The 16,483-nt window shown below is 50.8% G+C and overlaps 1 protein-coding gene across 2 annotated transcripts in view; it reads right to left on the bottom strand.

The window, feature by feature from the left end:
- The window catches only part of LASP1 (LIM and SH3 protein 1), a 32,068-nt gene that overhangs the window by 13,981 nt on the left and 1,604 nt on the right, over positions 1–16,483 (bottom strand). For both annotated transcript variants that reach the window (XM_088179766.1, XM_088179765.1), the window contains one exon: positions 10,427–10,521. In XM_088179766.1, the coding sequence (XP_088035892.1) occupies positions 10,427–10,521 (95 nt within the window). Of the gene's footprint in view, positions 1–10,426; positions 10,522–16,483 lie in introns of those variants that run through there.

Here is a 16,483-nt window from a genome sequence, read left to right as displayed (position 1 = left end):
GGAGCCCTTCCTGGGCAATCCTGGAGCCACTTTGGGATCCCCAGCAGCTCCAGCCCCGACAGGCCTGGGCTGGGCAAGGTGGGGCTGGGTGGGGTCCAAGGTCCCTTCCAGCCCAAAGCATTTCCGGGATTCTGGGAGATCCCAGATCACGAATTCCCTCTGGGAATCCCAGAGCATTCCCAGCCTCAAAAGGAGAGCCAAGAGCCATCCCAAACCATTCTGGGATTTTGGGAGAGCCCAGACCATTAATTCCTCTGGGAATCCTGAAGCATTCCCAGCCCTGGTGAGGAGATCCAACTCAAACCATTCCTGGAATTTTGGGAGATCCCAGAACACGAATTCCCTTGGGAATTCCAGAGAATTCCCAGCTTTGTGAGGAAAGCCAGCTCAAACCATTCCTGGAATTCTGGGAAATCCCAGATCCCAAATTCCCTCTGGGAATCCCAGAGAATTCCCAGCCTCAAAAAGAGATCCAAGAGCCAACACAAACGATTCTGGGATTTTGGGAGATTCCAGATCATGAATTCCTGACATGGGAATCCCAGAGAATTCCCAGGCCCATTAGGAGAGCCAGCCCAAACCATTTTGGGATTCTGGGAATCCCAGATCATGAATTCCCTCTGGGAATCCCAGAGAATTCCCAGCTCCAAGAGGAGAGTCAGACCAAACCATTCCTGGGATTTTGGGAAATCCCAGAACACAAATTTCCCCTGGAAATCCCAGAGCATTCCCAGCCCCATTAGGAGCTCCAACCCAAACCATTTTGGGATTCTGGGTGATCCCAGATCCCAAAATTCCCTCTGGGAACCCCAGAGCATTCCCAGCCCTGTGAGCAGACCCCCATCCCCTCTGCCCGGGGTTTTTACAATCCCACAGGGGTTTTTTTGGTTTTTTTTTTTGTTTTTTTTTCCCGATATTCCCGATGTGCAAATCCCCCAGGAAAGGCCCGGGGTGGGACAGGCCCAGCCAAGGGCAAAGGAGGCAGCCGGGATCTGCCATCGCCATGGCAACCACATCCCAGCCCTGGGCGAGCTGAGAACGCGGGGAGAGCAGGAGCGGCAGGGAGGGCTGGCCACGAGGGCTGGGAAAGGCAGGAATCCATCCCTGGAAAAACAGGGGTGGGAAAGGTGGGAATTCATCCCTGGAAAAACAGGGATGGGAAAGGTGGGAATTCATCCCTGGAAAAACAGAAATTCATCCCTGGGAAACACAGGAATTCATCCCTGGAAAAACAGGGATGGGAAAGGCAGGAATTCATCCCTGGAAAAATACAGGGGTGGGAAAGGTGGGAATTCATCCCTGGGAAAACAGAAATTCATCCCTGGAAAACAGGGATGGGAAAAGCAGGAATTCATCCCTGGGAAAACACAGAAACTCATCCCTGGAAAACACAGGGATGGGAAAGGCAAGAATCCATTCCCTGGAAAACAAGGATGGGAAAGGTGGGAATTCATCGCTGGAAAAACAGGGATGGGAAAGGCAGGAATCCATCCCTGGAAACACAGAAACTCATCCCTGGAAAACACAGGGATGGGAAAGGCAGGAATTCATCCCTGGAAAAACACAGGGGTGGGAAAGGTGGGAATTCATCCCTGGAAAAACAGAAATTCATTCCTGGAAAACACAGGGGTGGGAAAAGCAGGAATTCATCCCTGGGAAAAACAGAAATTCATCCCTGGAGAAACAGGGATGGGGAAAGGAGGAATTCATCCCTGGGAAAACACAGGGATGGGAAAGGCAAGAATCCATTCCCTGGAAAACAAGGATGGGAAAGGTGGGAATTCATCCCTGGAAAAACACAGGGGTGGGAAAGGCAGGAATCCATCCCTGGGAAACACAGAAACTCATCCCTGGAAAACACAGGGATGGGAAAGGTGGGAATTAATCCCCTGGAAAAACAGAAATTCATCCCTGGAAGACACAGAATTCATCCTTGGAAAAACAGGGCTGGGAAAGGCAGGAATCCATCCTTAAGGAGCTCAGGAGAACTGGAAAACCATGGGAGGAGGAGGAGGAGGAGGAGGGAATTAGAAACAACCTGGACTGAACACAACCCCGTGGGATTCGATTTCCTCTGGATTTTGAGGGAATCTCTGAGGGATTTGAGGCAGCTTTTGCTCAGCCCCGAGTTAAGAGGCAGGAGGATCCATCTGCACCGGGTGTGGGATGAAGGGCAGGGATTTGGGATCCTCCCCTGGGATTGGGAATGGCTTTTCCTCCAGCTGGAAGAGGAGGAAGAGGGAGGAAGAGGGAGGAAGAGGGAGGAAGAGGGAGGAAGAGGGAGGAAGAGGGAGGAAGAGGGAGGAAGAGGGAGGAAGAGGGAGGAAGAGGGAGGAAGAGGGAGGAAGAGGGAGGAAGAGGGAGGAAGAGGGAGGAAGAGGGAGGAAGAGGGAGGAAGAGGGAGGAAGAGGGAGGAAGAGGGAGGAAGAGGGAGGAAGAGGGAGGAAGAGGAGGAAATTTCCCTGCCCAGGACCCATCACAGGAGCCCTCAGCAATCAATTAAACCTTTAATGAGGAGCTGGGGAGGGAACCCAGGGTGGGAGCGGGGCAGGGAGGGGCTCAGCTCCTCCTCTGGGGGTCCCAAATCCCCTTTCCGTCCCCCACAGCCGAACCCGAGGTCCTGGGGGTCCCCAGAGCCCCCCCAGTGCCACCAGGCTGGGTTTGGGGCAGGGGAAGGAGAGGGAGGAGAGGTTTGGATCCACCTGCCTCGAGCAGCACGAGCCAAACCCACCCTAAAACCACCCCAAAACCAGCCCAAACCCACCCCAAAACCAGCCCAAACCCACCCCAAACTCATCCTAAAACCCACCCTAAACCCAGCTCAAACTCATCCTAAACCCACACCTAAAACCAGCTCAAAACCAGCCAAACCCACCCCAAACTCATCCTAAAACCCACCCCAAAACCCACCCCAAACTCATCCTAAAACCCACCCTAAAACCAGCTCAAACCCATCCTAAAACCACCCCAAAACCAGCCCAAACCCACCCCAAACTCATCCTAAACCCACCCCAAACTCATCCTAAAACCCACCCTAAACCCAGCTCAAACTCATCCTAAACCCACACCTAAAACCAGCTCAAAACCAGCCAAACCCACCCCAAACTCATCCTAAACCCATCCCAAACCCACCCCAAACTCATCCTAAAACCCACCCCAAAACCCACCCCAAACTCATCCTGAAACCCACCCTAAAACCAGTTCAAACTCATCCTAAACCCATCCTAAACCCACTCCAAACCCATCCTAAACCCATCCCAAAACCAGCTCGCTCAAACTCATCCTAAAACCCACCCCAAACTCATCCTAAAACCCACCCTAAAACCACCCCAAACCCACTCTAAAACCAGCCCAAACCCACCCCAAAACCAACCTAAAACCACCTCAAACTCACCCTAAAACCACTCTAAACCACCTTAAACCCACCCAACCCACTCTAAACCATCCTAAACCCACCCCAAACCCAGCCCAGCCCAGCCCAGGGCGTTCCCAGCTGCAGGGAGCAGTGCCGAGGATTTCCCAGACAGAACTGGAGCAGGAATTCTGCACCCACGGAGCTCAGAGAGGCTTTAAACCCCAGAGCACACCTGCCCATCCCTCCCCACCTGCAGAAAATCCTCATTTATCCCAGCAGGAAGAGGGGCAGGGGGAGATGGGGGTCCCAAAAATCTTCAGGAAAAGCCCCCAGGGTCCAGGCAGCCCGAGGGGATCAATGGGGGAAGGAGCCTCGATGTGCCCTGGTCCTGCCACAGGGGGAGGAAATCATTGATCCCACAGAAATCCCACAGAAATCATCATCCATCCACCCCACAGATATCACTGATCCCACAGAAATCATCACCCATCCCATAGAAATCATTGATCCCACAGAAATCCCACAGAAATCATCATCTATCCCATAGAAATAATTGATCCCACAGAAATTATCATCCATCCATCCATCCCACAGGAATCACTGAGCCCATAAAAATCCCACAGAAATCATCATCCATCCATCCATCCCACAGAAATCACTGATCCCACAAAAATCCCACAGAAATCATCATCCATCCATCCCACAGAAATCATTCATCCCACATAAATCAATCATTTATGCCATGGAAATCATCCATCCCAAGGAAATAATTGATCTCATGGAAATCATCCACCCCACAGAAATCATCCCATCCCATCCCATCCCATCCCATCCCATAGAAATCAATCATTGATCCCACAGAATTCATCATCCACCCCAAAGAAATCAATAATTTATCCCATGGAAATCAATCATTGATCCCACGGAAATTTTGGACAACACTCTGGAACAGGCTGGGATTTTTTGGGGTTGGATTGATGATCCCTGTGGGTCTCAGAGCTTCAGGAATGTTTGGACAAAGCTCTCAGAGACAGGGTGGGAATTTTGGAGTGTCTGGGGCTGGATTGATGATCCCTGTGGGTCCCAGAACTCCAGGAATGTCTGGACAATTCTCTGACACAAACTGGGATTTTTTGGCCCAGCCCAGCCAGGGTTTGGTTTTTGGTTTTTTGTTTTTTTTTTTTTTTTTTTTTTTTTGTTTTTTTTTTTTTTTTTTTTTGTTTTTTTGTTTTTTGTTTTTTTTTTTGTTTTTTTTTTGTGGCGCTGTTAAATGAGGTCAGAGCAGCCCCAGCTCCCGTCTGGCTCTGGAATTAGCAGCAGGCTGAGCCAATTCTGAGGTGGATCAAAGTTCATCCATCCCTTTATCCCTCCCTTTATCCATGGATTCCCATCCCTTTATCCACCCATGGATCCTTTTATTCATCCATCCATGGATCCTTTTATTCATCCACCCATGGATCCTTTTATTCATCCATCCATGGATCCTTTTATTCATCCACCCATGGATCCTTTTATTCATCCACCCATGGATCCTTTTATTCATCCACCCATGGATCCTTTTATTCATCCATGGATTCCATCCCTCCATCCCTTTATCCATGGATTCCATCCTTCCCTTTGTCCATCCCTCCATTCATGGATTCCATCCCTTCATCCATGGATCCTTTTATCCATCCATGGATTCCATCCCTTCCTTTATCAATCCCTCCATCCTTTTATCCATGGATTCCCATTATCCATCCATCCCTTCATCCATCCTTTTATCCATGGATTCCATTTATCCATCCCTGGATTCCATTTATCCATCCCTGGATTCCATCCCTGCATTCCCTTTACCCATCCCTGGATCCATCCCTTTATCCATCCAGGGATTCCATTTAAAAAATACTACAGGGAAGAAGAAGAAGACCTTCTGTCCCACGGAGGAAAATAATACAGGGAAAAATCCGACTTGAAATGGCCAAAAACGCCCCAAAAAAATCTCAATAAAAACGGCCAAAAACGTCCTAAAATCTGCACTAAATAAAAAAATAAATCTGCACTCGAGCTGCTGCTTTTGGAGGTTCTCCCAAGCTGGAAATGTGAGGATAAATTCTGATAAAAACTCCTGTGAGTTCAGCACCCAGCTGATGGGATTTGGGAACTCCAGGAGCAGACCCTGCACCCCCAGCACGACCCAACCCCGGGTCTGATCCTCCAAAAAAGCCAAAAAAAAAAAAATAAAAAAAAAAAATAAAAATTCCCAGGGATGATGTGAGAGCTGCCAGTGTTTGGAAAATTGGGCAGATTGAGCCATGGAGGAACAAACATTCCCTGTCCCATTCCCAAATCAGGAATTTGGGAACGATCTGGGAAAGGTTCAGCACGGAGGAGTTAAACAAAAAAGAAAAAAGAAACTGGCTGAGGCTCCAAGGTCACATCCTGCCTTTCCAAGGGCTGCTGGCTCTGGGCACGAGTTTAAAAAAATGAACGGAGCCTTTGTGAGCAGGCGGAGCTGCAGAGATGCTGCAGGAACGGGAGTGGGAAGGGTTGGGATCCCCCCAGCATTTCCAGGGAAAAGCTGCCAGAACGGCTGGGCCAGCCCTGAGCCCAGCTCTGAGCCCAGCCCTGAGCCCAGCCCTGAGCCCAGCTCTGAGCCCAGCCCTGAGCCCAGCCCTGAGCCCAGCACCCAGCCCTGAGCCCAGCCCTGAGCCCAGCTCTGAGCCCAGCTCTGAGCCCAGCCCAGCTCTGAGCCCAGCCCAGCTCTGAGCCCAGCCCGGCTTTGTAAGGCAGGGCTGCTCCAGGGTTTGTCCCAGGGTCCTGGAGGGGCCAATCCCATGGGGGATCCCAGGGGGGTTTTGGGGTCAGCAATGGGAACAGGGATTTCCCCAGCAGCTCTGCTCTCTGTGGGTGCAGCAGGACCCACCCCAAATCCAATCCCAAATCCCCAAACCCAATCCCAAATCCCCAAATCCAACCCCAAATCCCCAAATCCAACCCCAAATCCCCAAATCCAACCCCAAATCCCCAAGCCCCCATCCCAAATCCCATCCCAGCAGCTTCCCAAGGCACATCCAGCCCAATCCCACACCCTGCCCCAATCCGTTCTGGGAATATTTTAAGGCTAAAGGAGGATGGGTCAGCCCAGGCTCCAGCAGGGAAAGAACCCCAATCCCAAATCTGGGAACAGCAGCAGATCCCTGTGGTCCAGCAGGGAAAGAACCCAAATCCCAGCCCTGTGATCAGATCCCTGGGATCCCAATGATCCCAAATCCCAGCCCTGGGAGCAGATCCCTGGGATCCCAATGATCCCTGTGATCCCAATCCCAGCCCTAGGAGCAGATCCCTGTAATCCAGCAGATCCCTGGGACCCCAATGATCCCAAACCCAGCTCTGGGAGCAGATCCCAGTGACCCAGCAGGGAAACAGCCCCAATCCCAAATCTGGGAACAGCAGCAGATCCCTGGGATCCAGCAGGGAAAGAACCCAAATCCCAGCCCTGTGATCAGATCCCTGTGAACCCAATGATCCCAAATCCCAGCCCTGTGATCCCAATGATCCCAAATCCCAGCCCTGGGAGCAGATCCCTGGGATCCCAATGATTCCAATCCCAGCCCTGGGAGCAGATCCCTGTGATCCCAATGATCCCAATCCCAGCCCTGTGATCAGATTCCTGGGATCCCAATGATTCCTGTGACCCCCCCTTTGGGATGGATCCAGCAGGGAACAGTTTTATCCCCAGCAGGAGTCCAGGCAAGCCCACAAAGCCCAGCCCTGGCCCCAGGGAGCAGCAGCAGTGACCCCCCGGTGGCCCAGGGGGGTGGGGAAGGAGCCCCCTCGCCCCAGCCCCTGCCCCTGGCCCCCATTCCAGGCAGCTCCAGGGCCCAGGGATGGCCCCGAGGACTCCCCGGACTGAAAATTCAGCTTTAAACCCTCACCCAGGATTTTCCAGGCGGGATTTGTGCAGCCAGGGGGGATCTCCCTGATCCCTCAGCGATTTCAGTATTAAATCCTCTATAAAATCTGTGTTTGGGAGCAGCTGGAACTCCAGCCTTCCCAGTTTGGGGGGAAAAAACTTCCAGGTTTTCCCCACTTCCCATTCGGAGAAGTCTCAGACTTCCCTGGATTTTCCACTTTCTTCCACTTTTTAGTCCCAAGTGCTCAGGCCAAGAGTCCAGCCTAGCCCTGGATGTCCCTCCCAGTCCTTCCCAGTCCCTCCCAGTTCCCAGCTGGAGCCAAGCAGGGCACAGGGAGGGGGTGGAGGTGGGGATTGTCCCATCCCATCTGCCACCAAGCAATTCCCACAGGATCCAGCCAGAAATCCCAAAACCTGCTCCTGGATTTCCCAGCCCAGGAAGGAATGTCAGGGCTGGAGGAAGCCCAGCCCTCTTCCTCCTCCTCTCCCGAAGAAAATAAAAAAAAAATAAAAAAAAAAAAAGAAGAAGTCAGGAATTTGGCAGGGGGCCAGGGTTTGAACAGAGAGGACCCTGTGCTGAGGCGTTTGGAAAAGCAGAATATTCCCTGCCAGGATAAACGTTGATTTTCCACCCCCTGCTCCCAGCACCGAGTTCTCCCTCCACTCCCATCTCCAGAAAATTTAGGAAAGGTGTGCTCCCCCCCTTTTTTGGGATGTCCCCAGCCAGGTAAAGCCTCACCTGGAGTTTCTGCTATCCCAGGAAATTCCTGGGACCCACCCCCAACAAATCCAAGCCTGGAATTCCTTCTCTGACATCCCAGCACCCCTGGAAAATCCTCCCAAATCCCAGCAGCTCCCATTCCCATTAAAAAAGAATGGGAAGGAGAAAGGATTTGGGGCAGTTTCGTGCCCAGGAAGGGTTAAAGCAGCCCGGGATGGTTCGGGGCTGTGCAGCCTCCTTGGAATGTCAGGAATTTCCCATTCTTATCCCACTTCCCCTGCAGCAGGGACGGCACAAACACCAAATCCTAAAGCAGGGCTGGGCACGGGCTCCAGATCCTCCCCCGTGGGGGATGAGGGCCCCACACAACCCCCCAAAAAAAAATAAAATAAAAAAAATCCTTGTCCCCAAAAATGTATTAGCCCCAAAAATCATCGACTCCAAAAATTAACGTCCCCAAAAATCACATTCCCCAAAAATTTATTATCCCTAAAAATCATCATCCCCGAAAATTTATTGTCCACAAAAATTTATTATCCCCAAAAATCGTCATCCTCGAAAATTATTGTCCCCAAAAATTACCTGGGGTGTAACCCCTGGTTTAATACCAGTCTTAACTTGGGTGTAACCCCGGCTTAACACCAATATTAACTGGTTTAACACCAGTGGTAACTGGGGTTTAACACCAGAGTTAACTGGTTTAATACCAGTGTTAACTGGGGTTTAATCCTGGTTTAATACCAGTGTTAACTGGGGGTGTAACTCTGGTTTAACACCAGTGGTAACTGGGGTTTAACACCAGAGTTAACTGGTTTAATACCAGTGTTAACTGGGAGTGTAACCCTGGTTTAATACCAGTATTAACTGGGGGTTTAATCCTGGTTTAATACCAGTGTTAACTGGGGGTTTAATCCTGGTTTAATACCAGTGTTAACTGGGGGTTTAATCCTGGTTTAACACCAGTACTAACTGCTTTAATACCAGTATTAACTGAGAGTGTGAACCCCGGTTTAACACCAGAATTAACTGATTTAATACCAGTATTAACTGGGGGTGTAACCCTGGTTTAATACCAGTATTAACTGGGGAGTGGGCCCAGTTTAACATCAGTCTTAACTGGTTTAAGACCAGTACTAACTGGGAGTGTAACCCTGGTTTAACACCAACAAGAACTAGTTTAACACCAGTGTTAACTGGAGTTTAACCCTGGTTTAACACCAGTACTAACTGGGAGTATAACCCTGGTTTAACGCTGGTGTTGACTGGTTTAATACCAGTATTAACTGGGGTTTAACCCTGGTTTAATACCAGCACTAACTGAGAGTTTAACCTTGGTTTTACACCAGTAATAATTAGTTTAACACCAGTATTAACTGGGAGTTTAACCCTGGCTTAAGACCAGAATTAACTGGTTTAACACCAGTGTTAAGACCAGTATTAAATGGGGATGTAACCCTGGTTTAACCCCAGTAAAATCCGATTTAATGCCAGTATTAACTGAAGTATAACCCTGATTTAAAACCAGCACTAACTGAGACTGAGACTCCTCCAGTCAAAGCTTCCCTCCAGGAAATCAGGAAATGAGGGAAATCCGAGGGAAAAAAAAAATAATAATAATAAAAAAAAAACCAAAAAAAACCAACAACCCCAGGCAAATCCCAAGGAAAAAAAAAAAAAAAAAAAAAGAAATCCCAAGGAAAAAAAATTAAAAAAAAAAAAAATCAGGGAAATTCTGAGGGGAAAAAAAAAAATTTGGGGAAAATCCAAGGAAAATTGGGGGAAAAACTCCTGGAGACCCCACAGGGCCCATCTTGGGGTGGGAGTGGTGTTTGAGAGAGGAAAATGCAGGAATTCCCCCCAGGAAACGCCAGAAATTTCCCCCAGGAAACGCCAGAAATTTCCCCCAGGAAATGCAGAAATTCCCGGGAATTCCCCCAGGAAATGCAGAAATTCCCGGGAATTCCCCCAGGAAATGCAGAAATTCCCGGGAATTCCCCCAGGTAATGCAGAAATTCCCCCAGGAAATCCCAGGAATTCCCTAGGAAATGCAGGAATTCCCAGAAATTCCCACAGGAAATGCAGAAATTCCCATAGGAAATCCCAGGAAATGCAGAAATTCCCAGAAATTCCCCCAGGAAATGCAGAAATTCCCCCAGGAAATCCCAGGAATTCCCTAGGAAATGCAGGAATTCCCATAGGAAATCCCAGGAAATGCAGAAATTCCCAGAAATTCCCCCAGGAAATGCAGAAATTCCCCCCAGGAAATGCAGAAATTCCCCCCAGGAAATGCAGAAATTCCCCCCAGGAAATGCAGAAATTCCCCCCAGGAAATGCAGAAATTCCCCCCAGGAAATGCAGAAATTCCCCGGAATTCCCACAGGAAATGCAGGAATCCCCCCAGGAAATCCCAGAATTCCCAGAATTCCCGGAATTCCCGAATCCCCGTGGCACTCACGCGTTGCAGTAGGGTTTCTTCTCGTAGCCCTTGTAGTTTTTCATGTTCAGCGTCATCTTGCAGGTCTCGCAGTGGAAACAGGATTTGTGCCAGAACTGCAGGGAACAGGGACAGCTGTCGGCTCCAGGCATCCCAAAATCATCAAATTCCCTCCCAGGGATCACAAAATTTCACTGGAAAACCTGAAATTCCCACCCAGGGTTCCCAAAATCATCAAATTCCCACCTGGGGATCCCAAAATCCTCAAATTCCCATCCAGGGATCCTAAAATTTCACTGGAATCCTCAAATTCCCACCCAGGGATCCCCAAAATCCTCGAATTCCCACCTGGGGATCCCAAAATCCTCAAATTCCACCCAGAGATCCCTAAAATTTCACTGGAATCCTCAAATTCCCTTCCAAGGTCCCAAAATCCTTCTGGAAATCCTGAAATTCCCACCCAGGGATCCCCAAAATCCTCAAATTCCCACCCAGGATCCCAAAATTTCACTGGAACCCTCAAATTCCCTTCCAAGATCCCAAAATCCTACTGGAAATCCTGAAATTCCCACCCAGGATCCCAAAATCCTCAAATTCCCACCCAGGATCCCAAAATTTCACTGGAACCCTCAAATTCCCTTCCAAGATCCCAAAATCCTACTGGAAATCCTGAAATTTCCACCCAGGGATCCCCAAATCCTCAAATTCCCACTTGAGGATCCCAAAACTCCAGTGGAATCCTGAAATTTCCACCCAGGGTTCCCAAAATCAAATTCCCACCTGGGGATCCCAAAATCCTCAAATTCCACCCAGAGATCCCTAAAATTTCACTGGAATCCTCAAATTCCCTTCCAAGGTCCCAAAATCCTACTGGAAATCCTGAAATTCCCACCCAGGGGTCCCAAAATCCTCAAATTCCCACCCAGGATCCCAAAATTTGACTGGAACCCTGAAATTTCCACCCAGGATCGCAAAATCCTGATGGAAATCCTGAAATTCCCACCCAGAGACCCCTAAATCCTCAAATTCCCACCTGGGGATCCCAAAATCCTCAAATTCCCACCCAGAGATCCTAAAATTTCACTGGAAATCCTGAAATTCCCACCTAGGATCCCAAAATCCTCAAATTCCCACCTGGGAATCCCAAAATCTTGCTGGAAATCCTCAAATTGCCACCCAGGATCCTAAAATCCTCCAATTCACACCCAGGGATCCTAAAATTTCACTGGAACCCTGAAATTTCCACCCAGGGATGCCAAAATCCTCAAATTCCCAACTGGGAATCCCCAAATCCTCAAATTCCCAACTGGGAATCCCCAAATCCTCAAATTCCCACCAGGGATCCCAAAAATCCCACAATTCCCGTTTTTAAATCCATTAAAAAAAAAAAAAAAAAAGGTTCACTGGGAAAAGGAACCAGGGAAAAAAAAAATAAAAGGCCCAGACAAAAAAATAATTAAAAAAAAAAAAAAAAAAGGACTCAGGAAAAAAATATAAATAAAAGATCCAGAAGAAAAGAAGGGCCCAGGGGAAAAAAAAAATTCAAAAAGACCATGGAAAAAAAATTAAAATGGCCCAGGAAAAAAAAATTAAAAAGGCCCAGGGAAAAAAAAATAAAATTAAAAAAGGCCCAGGCAGCCAGTCTTGTTCCTGCCTCCATCCCACACCAAGATTTTTGTCACCTGTGATCCCCAATCCCAAATTTCACTTTTCCACACCCAAATTCCACTTTTCCGTGGGGACTGGAGGGCGCTGTGGGAATTCCCAGAGCAGAAATGGGAATTTCCTGGAGCAGGGAAAGAGAGAAAAAAAAAAAAACCCACAGAGCCTGGAGCAAATCCTTTATCCCACACAGCCTTGGGGGGGGACCCCTCAGCAACCAAAACACCCCAAAAAATCAGAGAAAACTCCACCAAAAGCCCAATTAGCAGCTCCAAAACTAATTAGAGGACAGGCAAGTGTGACACTCAGGATTTAACACCCAGAACCAGCTGCTGGTTCTCGCTGGGATTTCCACTCTGAAATGTTCCCCAATCCCTTTTCCCCCTCCCAAATCCAGCCTGGAACAAATCCTTCACCCCACACAGCCCTGGGGTGATCCCTCAGCCCCCAAACCACCCCAAAACTCCACCAAAAACTCAATTAGCAGCTCCAAGCACTAATTAGAGCATAGACAAGTGTGACACTCAGGATTTAATACCCAGAACCAGCTGCTGGTTCTCGCTGGGATTTCCACTCTAAAATGTTCCCCAATCCCATTGTCTCCCCCAAATCCAGCCTGGAACAAATCCTTCACCCCACACAGCCCTGGGGTGATACCTCAGCCCCCAAACCACCCCAAAACTCCCCCAAAAGCCCAATTAGCAGCTCCAAAACTAATTAGAAGACAGGCAATTGTGACACTCATGATTTAACACCCAGAACCAGCTGCTGGTTCTCGCTGGGATTTCCCCTCTGAGATGTTCCCCAATCCCTTTTCCCCACCCGGCCCATCCTGGATCCTCATTCCCGCGGGAGCCCAGCCCTGCTGTCCCCTCCCTGTGCCACACCCCGAGCACAAACACTGCCAGCCCTGCCGGCACCCGGCCCTGCCAAGGACAATTTTCCTCCTTTCAGTTGCTCTGAGCAATGAATTTGTTCCTCCTCTCTGCCCACGGCAGCTCCTCCATCCCTTTCCCAGTTTTTTTTTTTGGGCTGCTGCAGGATGGATCCACAGCTGAACCCCGAGGTTTTGGGGTTTTTTTGGAAGTTTGTTATGGGGGGGGGTTCAGGGCCCTTCCCAGAGCTGCCACCCTGGATCTGCAGAGGCAGCAAAATTCCAGAGCCTTCTCCTCGAGGAATTCCCCAGCTCCCAGGAGGATCGGGCACAGCCAGCTGCAGATCCCTGTGATCCAGCAGGGAAACAATCCTAATCCCAAATCTGGGAACAGCTGCAGATCCCTGTGATCCAGCAGGGAAACAACCCCAATCCCAAATCTGGGAACAGGAGCAGATTCCCTGATCCCAATCCCAGCTCCAGGAACAGGAGATCCCCGTGATCCAGCAGGGAAACAGCCCCAATCCCAAATCCAGAAACAGCAGCAGCAAATCCCTGTTATCCAGCAGATCCCTCTGATCCCAATCCCAAATCCAGGAAGAGCAGCAGATCCCTGTGATCCAGAAGATCCCTCTGATCCCAATCCCAGCTCCAGGAACAGCAGATCCCTGTGATCCCAATCCCAAATCCAGGAACAGGAGATTGCTGTGATCCAGCAGGGAAACAATCCCAACCCCAAATCTGGCAACAGGAGCAGATTCCCTGATGCCAATCCCAGCTCCAAAAACAGCAGATCCCCATGATCCAGCAGGGAAAGAACCCCAATCCCAAATCTGGGAACAGCAGCAGCAAATCCCTGTGATCCAGCAGGAAAGAACCCAAATTCCAAATCCAGGAACAGCAGCAGATCCCTCTGATCCCAATCCCAGCTCCAGGAGAGCAGCAAATCCCTGTGATCCAGCAGGAAAGAACCCAAATCCGGGAACAGGAGCAGATCCCCCTGATCCCAACCCCAGCTCCAGGAACAGCAGATCCCCTGATCCCAATCCCAAATCTGGGAACAGCAGCAGATCTCTGATCCCAACCCCAGCTCCAGGAACAGCAGATCTCTGATCCCAATCCCAGCTCCAGGAACAGGAGACCCCCATGATCCAGCAGGGAAAGAACCCAAATCCGGGAACAGCAGATCCCTGGGATCCCAATCCCAAATCCAGGAACAGCAGATGTCTGATCCCAATCCCAAATCCAGGAACAGCAGATCCCTGGGATCCCTGGCAGTCCCTGCTCCCACCCCAGAGCATTCCCAGCCCAGTTCCCAGCAGGAATTTCTCGGCAGGGCCATTCCCAGCTCTCCCAGCCTGAGCAGGGCACTGGGATGTCCCTGGAACGCTTTTCCCGGGCCCCCAGCCCCTCTCTGTGTGTCACAGATGGAATTCCTGGTGGATGCCCAGAAATGAGGCTGGACACAGGGGAGCAGGAGTTATTTCTGCTGCCAGGAGGGCTCTGCTGGCCCTGGAGAAGGAGGAGAGCTTCCAGGAGGGGTCTGAGAGGAGCATGAACGCCCTGAGCTTCCCAATCCTGATCCCAGGTGTTCCCACAGCCCAGCAGGCCGGGCAGGATTTCTAGGTGTGAGCACACGTTTTGGAAACTCTTCTGACCAACATAAGCTCAGTGGAAAATCGTGGATTTGAAGGAAAAGAGCTCTAAAAATTCCCAGGTAATCCAGGTGAGTGGGTCAGGGATAATCCATGCTGGGGTGATAAAGGATGCCTTGGATTTATAATCATGGGATGGTTTGGGATGGAAGGGACCTTAAATCCCATCCAGTGCCACCCCAGAGCGGGCAGGGACATTTTCCACGGTCCCAGGTGCTCCCAGCCCTGCCCAACCTGGCTTGGGACATTCCCAGGGGCAGCCACAGCTGCTCTGGATCCCAGCAGGCAAAGCCTTGGCTCCACACCTGGAGCAAAACAAAAAACAAATTCCCTCCACACCTGGAGCAAAAAAAACCCAAAAAATTCCCTCCACACCTGGAGCAAAAAAAACCCCAAAAAATTCCCTCCACACCTGGAGCAAAACAAAACCCAAAAAATTCCCTCCACACCTGGAGCAAAAAAAACCCCAAAAAATTCCCTCCACACCTGGAGCAAAACAAAACAATAAAATCTCCCTCCACACCTGGAGCCCCCAGGATCTGAGGACAGCACCAGGAGGGACCCCCTGGACTAGAGAAAAGCCCTGGGTGAAGCTCAGGGTGAGCTCAGCCCAGCCCAGCTCGGGGTAAGCTCAGCCCAGGGTGAGCCCAGCCCAGCCCCAGCAGCTCTGGGTGTCACTTCCCCAGCGGAAAGCCGTGGGGGCAGGGACAGCGATGTCCCCAAAGCCACTCAGGGCCGAGGGCAGGCTGTCACCATCCGGGTACAGCGCCGAGTTTTCCATAAATCCCCAAGGGAAGTGGATTTTTCCCGGGCTCATCCAGACAGCCCAAGGCTGGGGCCGTGACCCCCCCGGCAGCCCCGGTGCCCTTCGGACTCTGCTCGGGACAGGGCAGGGACCGGGAAAAACACACAGGGACAGGGGCAAGGACCGGGGAAAACGGGGATAGGGGAACTCCAGGGGACGGGAAAAACGGGGATAGGGGAACTCCAAGGGCTGGGACAATCAGGGATAGGGGCAAGGACCGGGAAAAACGGGGATAGGAACATTCCAAGGGCTGGGAAAAGCAGGCACAGGGGAACTCCAGGAGCTGGAAAAAACAGGAACAGGAGCAAGGACCAGGAAAAGCAGGGACAGGAACATTCCAAGGGTTGGGAAAAGCAGGAACAGGAGCAAGGACCAGGAAAAGCAGGGACAGGAACATTCCAAGGGTTGGGAAAAGCAGGAACAGGGGCAAGGAGCAGGAAAAGCAGGAGCAGAGGCACTGCAAGGGTTGGGACAATCCGGGATAAGGACACACTCCAAAGGCTGGGACAGGCAGGGACAGGAACATTCCAAGGGCCGGGAAAAGCAGGGACAGGAACAAGGACCAGGAAAAGCAGGGACAGGAACATTCCAAGGGCCGGGATAGAGGCACTCCAAGGATCGGGAAAAGCAGGGACAGGGGCAGTCCAAGGGCTGGGACAATCAGGGACAGGGCCATTCCCAACTGCACGTGCACGTTTTCCCGGGAATTGGGGCAGCTCCCGGGAAAAGGGCAGCCGGAGGCGCTCCAGGGCGGGGTGAGCCAGCCCTGCCACGGTTTTTAGGAAGAGGAAGTGAGTGAGGAGCCCGAGGAGGACAAGATGGTGACTGCAGGCTCCTGCCTGCTTCCCACTGCTGGGATTCACCGTCCCCGGCAGCTCAGGGAGCCCCGGGATCATCCCCAACCCCGGGATCCTCCTTCCCTGCCAGACATCCCCAATCCCAAACCCATTTCCCTTTCCTCTTAGTCTCAGTCTCAACACTGCCCTTCCCTCCTGAACGTCCACAGTCCCCAAATCCTCTTTCCTTCCAGATAACCACAAGCCCAAGCCCCTTCCCTCTTCCTATCAGCCCCAATCCCAACA

This window comes from Sturnus vulgaris, chromosome 27 (genome assembly GCF_052056855.1).
Source record: "Sturnus vulgaris isolate bStuVul1 chromosome 27, bStuVul1.hap1, whole genome shotgun sequence".
Classification (NCBI taxonomy): domain Eukaryota; kingdom Metazoa; phylum Chordata; class Aves; order Passeriformes; family Sturnidae; genus Sturnus; species Sturnus vulgaris.
The sequence above is the reverse complement of the archived record's forward strand: the minus strand, read 5'-3'. Positions and strand labels throughout refer to the sequence as shown.